General features: G+C 48.1%; 2 protein-coding genes across 3 annotated transcripts in view; one reads left to right on the top strand and one right to left on the bottom strand.

Moving 5' to 3' along the window:
- The window catches only part of LOC119292279 (arsenate reductase 2.2-like), a 2,759-nt gene extending 1,393 nt beyond the window's left edge, over positions 1-1,366 (top strand). For both annotated transcript variants that reach the window (XM_037571121.1, XM_037571120.1), the window contains exon 3: positions 986-1,366. In XM_037571121.1, coding sequence (XP_037427018.1) covers positions 986-1,156 — 171 coding nt within the window. In that variant the 3' untranslated portion in view covers positions 1,157-1,366. The remainder of the gene's footprint in view (positions 1-985) is intronic.
- A 571-nt stretch (positions 1,367-1,937) lies between these two features.
- LOC119292278 (probable glucuronosyltransferase Os03g0107900) lies at positions 1,938-5,820 on the bottom strand. The gene is made up of 3 exons (XM_037571119.1): positions 5,094-5,820; positions 4,433-4,677; positions 1,938-2,922 (listed from the first exon to the last, which is right to left on the bottom strand). Exons 1-3 carry the CDS (start codon positions 5,679-5,681, stop codon positions 2,445-2,447), a joined length of 1,311 nt encoding a protein of 436 aa, XP_037427016.1. The 5' UTR covers positions 5,682-5,820; the 3' UTR covers positions 1,938-2,444.
- Between the last annotated feature and the right edge of the window lie 1,079 nt (positions 5,821-6,899).

The following is a 6,899-nucleotide window of genomic DNA, read 5'->3' as shown; positions in this document are numbered from 1 at the left end:
AGCCCTAACTATGTTGAGGCAGACTTTGCAAGAAGGAAGAGACAACATGTCTCTTATCACTAGACAGTCTATATCTAATATTGCCAAAGTCTTCCTTGAATCTGTTGAACCAAGACTGAATAGAGGGTGACACACGTCTGAAGTAATTGTTACTGCGCTCCTTCCAAAGGCTCCAAGCAGCAGTAAGGAATATTTCCATGCTTAGGCCTTGTCTGAATCAGTACTTCTAATATAAACCATTGCTTTATCTTCTAGCAAGGACTATTGCTTAATTCTACTGCTAGTTCCCTGGGATCGTTTTCTGAGTTCATATGGTTTACTTTATAGATAATAGAACTGATAAATTGTAATTTGTACTGTTTGCCTTGGTAAAGATGCTTAGCTCTGGTAGCAGCTGTTTTATCTATGTGTACAAAACAGGAAGACAGCTATGTTTTCATAAAATCAGACCTGAGGTGATTGGAGCTGTCTTACGTTATGTTTTAGAATCAGACCATTGAAGATTTCGTGAACATCGACAGTGAGACAGTTTCTTTTCCAGACGCCGTAACCATAGGGACTTCCATTGTTTCCTTTTTGTGGTTCTACATGTTATTTGTATTCATGATTGTATGATATCAGGGTCAGTGTTCTTCTATACCCATGCAATCTTTGTGTGCTCTCTAGGCCTGTGGTCAGGACATCTTTATTTGCTTAGGTTTTGTCTGAATGGCTCCTTCAAATATAAACCATGGACCCTTCAGAAATAATATTAAATAAAAACCTTGGATTTATCTTCTAGCGAGAGCTATAAACTGTCATTTGTGTTGTTTGTCTTGGTAAATACGCTTGGCTTTGGTAGCAGCTATGTTACTTTGTGCTTATTTAGCTCCTACATTCAGCAGCGCTGTATGTCGCTTGTGTTCTTTCATCACAATTTTACCTCCCAATCTGATTTTAGGTTATCGCCTCTGGTTCTTCTTGTAACCGTCCATTCAAACTGCAGGTGCGCGGTCCATCTTGTGCAAGAATGTTCCTGGACTATTTATCAGAGGCCAAGGAAGAGTCAGCGGTGAAGAGCATCACGGTCCTCGAGCGTGGATTCAACGGATGGGAGCTTTCAGGGAGAGCTGTTTGCCGCTGCAAGGATGCTCCTTGCAAGGGTGTATGCTCTTGAAGTATTGAGTAATTCATGTAAACACACATGATGCATTTTTCAACTGCAGGGGATTACAGGCTAGCCATTCATAGTTGATTACTTCTATAGCACACATTGAAATGGCATATCTCAGTTGGGTGGACCAGTAAAGACATTGAATAACAGTCACTATATGCCATGTAAACTGCAAACCTTATTGGCAATTATTGAAAATGCTTCTCTTCCACCTATGGGCATCTGCATCCTGTCTTTGAGCTGAAGCTCTACTATCTCTATGTTCTCCTGAATAAGCATGCTTGTTCGAAGGTTTAGGATTTAGAATTTTCTAATGAAGTTTCCATTTGTATGTTATGCTGATTTGACAAAGTCTATGAGTTTGATTAGGGGAAGGCACATGCACATCAGGTCATTCAGACAGAAAATATTTTTTGCTGCTATGTTGCATTTTCTTTGTAACTTTGATTTCTTCTATTGTAGATGTGCTATCGGCGAGTGTTCATCACGCCCAACGCTAACGGTTCGCATAAATTAAGTTGAGAACAATCTGAGGGCAGCAGAAATGGAATGATCGGTTCTGCTAGTATAGAAACCAATCTAGTGCAGAAACAGGAGGGTCGAAATACAACAAATTATGTTGGTACTTTTGAATAATCCTTTTTCCCCTCATGTTGTTTGCGCTGAATTCAAGCAACCACATGAATGGAATTTGCAAAGAATAAAGCTAATTTGATCATGAACTGAACTCCAAGGTGATTTTATCAGAAAGTGACAGAAACTGAAGCCATCCTTTTCATTTTCCTGAACAAAACTGGAACAGAAGCACCCTTTTCTATACAACAAGATTGGACATATGGTACATGGAAGTATGACAGCCGAACAACTCTACAGGTACATCTAGGAAACGTCTTCACAGACATCCCTCTGCAATACTACAATCTTTAATCTTCTTTCATCTCCAGTACAATATCAGCCTCTTCACAACACCCATGAACCACCTAATAAATGAATAAAATTAATTTCCTGTACAGAGATTGCCACTTTGTCAGCCCATGACTGCCTCTGTTGGTACACTATACACAGACTCGCAAACTGTCCACTTCACCATCAAAAATTGGGATGGAATGTCAGGAACTGATCTTCTGAACTTCCGGCGAGAAAAATCCATGTCACTGGCAGCGCTCATGCTCAACAAGTGATTTTGTTGGCTCGGCAGGAATTGTAAGTTGCAGCTGTTGTTGCACAGCTGCAGCAGAGTAGATGTCAGCAACCACCAAAAGATCCTTGGCGGTTGGCTTCACTCGGGTCTTCACCTCCTCGATGATCCGACACGGCTCCTTCTCCTTCTCTGAGACCGGTCTAGCAAAGCTTCAAGCTCCCTCAGGACTTGCCATGTGGCATCTCCCTCTTGCAACGGCCGGTTGAACACCAGCGCCTTCCGCTTCACAGGATCCCACAAGTTCTTCTGTATCACACTTAAGTTTGTTGCCACAACATGGTCCAGCACCGTCTCGAGACTGGCGACATCCTTCTCGGCCACCTGTAATGAGATGTCTTGCCACCGGAGGACAGAAGGGAATGGCAGGCGTATATCATCGGCAATTATGACAGGAACGCAACCGAGCAGGACTGATTCCACAAGCCGAGGGCTCCACGGCGCCCAGCCCAGCGGGCAGAGGCAGAACAGAGAACGGGCCATCTCTGATCGGTAGTCATCGTATCGCTTCCGCTTAAGGTAGAACTTGCTATTACGACCATACCGTTGTAGTAGCTCAGTCCTCACCTTCCTGTTGCAAGGGAATGATAAGAACCAGTAAATTGTAAGTATGGTCTGATCAGTTAAATTTAAGTTACTCTTTGTTATCCTACTGGCCTTATATGTACAGCTATTGATGAAATTTTGACAGTTATGGGTGAGACCTTGCCAGACTTAGGCAACTAAAGGTTTTTTTTTCTGCAGGGAGTATATGGAGGACATATATTGAACAAATGATTCAATCAGATAGCATTGAATTTCTCAGAAGGCATTACTAAAGTGAGACAGAAACTTAGAAAATCTCAAAATCAGTCCCCTTATTCCTTTTGGGATAGAGTTAATTACACAAAACCACAACTTCAGGGTAACTTATAACACTTTACCACAACTTTTGAGTTTTTTAACAAAAAACCACAACTTCAGGTCAACTTATAACACTTTATCACAACTTTTGAGTTTTTGTAACACAAAACCACAACTTCTGAACTAATTCTCAACATTGAGCCCAAATCTATCAGTCAACTTCTTTTAATATACAATTTGATTGACTGGGCCCACATATTAGGAACTAAGCAGGAAAAAGGTGGCATGTGCGCATCTCCGATGTGGCCTACCATTTCCTTCTCTTGCCATCTCGTACCGGCGCTATAAACTCCACCGACGCATTGAGCAGGGAGCTGGGTGTTGTTGGGGGTGGTCAAAATTCTGCCATAGGATGATCACTCCAAGCGTCCTCAATGGCGAGGTTCCTAGTGTCACAAAGCCGCATCCGCATGTCACTATCGTTGGCGCCGGAGTTCCAAAATGATCTCGACGTCGTAATCAGTGAGGACGAACACGTTGCAGTGGTCGTTAAGCATGAGGTGACAGCCCTGATTGTGCACAACGTGGCGGCACGGATGTGCTGGCAGCGCCCGTCCGGACTATGGCATGGTCGGGCGGGGCGCGCGAACTAGACAGAGAGGTCCTGGGGAGGACGAGCGCGTCTCTACGGCGGTGGAGCACAAGGCAAGAGCCTTGTCTATGCACGACGTGGTATAGTGCATGTGCTAGCTGCGGTTGTCCAGACGACAACATGGTTGGACGGAGTGCGCCAGACGAAGAAGGTGAAGACGGCGGATCTTTTTTCTTTTCCGGGGTAGATGGCGTAGAAGCTGCAGGTGAACGCGTCGTCGAAGAGACGACGATGTTGTATGCACACTGCTATGTTACACACATTCCGTCAGCGCCACATAGGAGGGAACTTGTCGCCTAGAGCCTGACATGTGGGCCCAATCATTCAGATTGGCTGTTAAAAGAAGTTGACCGGTAGATTTGGGCTCAATGTTGAGAATTAGGCCAACAGTTGTGGTTTTGTGTTAAAAAACTCAAAAGTTGTGGTAAAGTGTTATAAGTTGTCGCGAAGTTGTGGTTTTGTGTTAAAAAATTCAAATGTTGTGGTAAAGTGTTATAAGATATCCTGAAGTTGTGGTTTTGTGTAATTAACTCTTTGGGATAATTGGTAGATGAAGCAACTTAAGAAAAGTGTGACATATGCTTACTTGCTGTAGAAGCGGCCACTGATATTCTTGGGGTGGACCTCCATCTTGCCCCGGAAGAAGGCAAAGATGTCCCTTCGCGCCTTCTCCGGCTCCGGTAGCTCGAGCGCCACCTCCGGGGGCACATGTGGGGGGATAACCACATGCTCTGCCTCCTGGCACACGTGAGGGCCGTGCACACCGAATGTCTGTAGCAGGATCGACTTCTTGAGGAACTCCGGTATGCCATCCGCAACGGCCACATCCTCCTGCTCATAACAAACCGAAACGTTAGTGCATCTGAGTAGCTCCCCTAAATCTCTTATAGGAGTTGGGGAACCGCATTGAAGTAAATTCAAGCCGAACTAAGCTCCATCATGACAACAACCATGCATTTTAATGGTTGGATGAGTAGCTTCCATAAGTATACTGACAGACATACGGCGCAGCACAAGAGAAATTCTGATAATCAAGCTAGGAATTGGTCAATTTCACAGCAAGAGCTATTGATTGAACTCGAGTCGCTCCGATTCGGAATCGACGCTGACCGACCGCTCACTGTCATGAGCAGCTGGTATGCCATTTAGGAGCCAAGAACACGCAGCAGCTAGCTTCCACGGCTCCACCTTGGAAACCCCCATTTGGACGCAAGAAGCGCACCTAACCCGCACGCGACAGCGCTCACCATGGGGTGGAAGCAGGCGCCGAAGTCGTGGGAGGCGACGAAGACGTGGTCGGCGCCGGCGGAGCGGTTCCAGTAGGGCATCTCCCGGCGGGCGAGCGCGACGGCGTCGGCCAGCAGGCCGCGCGCGTGCGAGAGGGACGGGAGCCCGTTGGCCGTGGAGAAGTTGCAGGAGACGTAGACGGGCACGAAGAAGAGGTCGGCGTCCTCGGGGCGGTCGGCGCGGGCGGCGGGGCAGCCCAGCAGGGCGTCGTGCAGCGCGACCTCGGCCGCGAAGAGGTGGCGCGCGCACCGCGGGTCGGCGGCGGCCCAGTCGCGGTTGAAGCGGGCGGGGAGGTCGTAGACGTAGATCCGGACGGGGGGCCTGGAGGTTGTGGCGGCGGCGGCGAGGGCGCGGGGCTTGGTGTTGCGGAGGAGGACGGCGGGGCGGAGGAGCGGGGCGGCGGCGGGCGGGGCGGCGGAGAGGAAGAGGCAGACGGAGAGCGCGAACCAGGCGAGCAGCAGCCACGCGGAGTGCCTCCGGAGCGTGCCGGCGAGGCCGGGCGTCGGCCTCCGGGCCGTCGCCGGCGGGGGGAGCTTCGGATCTCTCATGGCGGTGGCGGAGATGCTTTGCTCCGGCGGAGGGGAGGGGAAAGACACCGCGGCGCGTGGGTTTGGTGGGTTGACTCGAGCTGGAAAAAGCTCGCGGTTTTCCGTCCGTCTCCCCCGCCTTGTTTTTGGTAAGTGGCTTTGCTGGATGGATAGGTGGGCTGTTTAACAAGTTTAGAAGGTGTTCCTCACTTAATGCACTGTATTATCCCTCAAAAAAAAATACTTAATGCATTTTATTTATTGATCATGATTAATTCAACAAGTTTTTGGTAGTAAGTGTCTCTTATTGGTTTTTCATTGTTCATGATATATTTGGGATAAACATTGTTTGTGTTTGTACCAATTATTACTCATTCATCAAGTTGTGTCTCTGGGACATAAGTAAGTTTGGTGAAACGCAACGCAATTTCCCGTGGCTATGAAGAGCTCTCACGTGACCCCTACTCGAGAGCCGAGAGGCGCCTTTCGAATATACCTTGTCATGTGTTCCGCTAAGATGCTCGGCTTAGCATATGTTGTTTGGTTTCTATGGTAATGTTACGGTACAACTTTTCTTCTCATGCTCGGTTTTGTTGGTTCTCCATGTTCTGGATTGTGATTTTTTTGTCATTACTTCGCTTGTACTGCCCTTATTATACAGGTAGTAGTTCATTCCAGGTCGATAGTTTGGTAACTATTTTCAAGGGACGCAATACGATCAATCAGTGATCCCCTCGCAGCCACGAAATTCGCAAAGCAGCTCTCCTGATCTTTATACCTTGTGGGTTCTTATTTGAGCGCGGAGGGGCGTTGAACTAGGAGTCCTTAGACACTTCAGTCGGGTAATGAGGTTCATGTGCACTTGTAACGTCTCTCTCTCCAAGTGGGTATCCTTTTTCACCGATACTCCACGTCTTAACCGCTACCAAGCTCTTCGCCATGTCATTGTCATCGCCTGCATGTCCCCTTCAAGGACGTCATTATTGGGGGTTGTCCACCATCGCTGCCACCAATGGTAGGGTCGCGAGGGCGGATGGGGAGGCCACGACCGTCATGGCGCCGATTGAGACCCATGGCGGGGCGTCCTCGCAAGGGAGGCGGTGGCGCGCGAAGAAGGATCGACAAGGCATCTGGGGGTGGCCGCCGTGTCTTACAAGCGGCATGGGGCGATCGTAGGGAGGATGAGGAACCTGTGGCGTGTGTATTTTCCTGCGCGGGTTCCGTCGGGAGGGAGTGGAT

Source organism: Triticum dicoccoides, chromosome 4B (assembly GCF_002162155.2).
Source record: "Triticum dicoccoides isolate Atlit2015 ecotype Zavitan chromosome 4B, WEW_v2.0, whole genome shotgun sequence".
NCBI classification, from domain to species: domain Eukaryota; kingdom Viridiplantae; phylum Streptophyta; class Magnoliopsida; order Poales; family Poaceae; genus Triticum; species Triticum dicoccoides.
The sequence above is the reverse complement of the archived record's forward strand: the minus strand, read 5'-3'. Positions and strand labels throughout refer to the sequence as shown.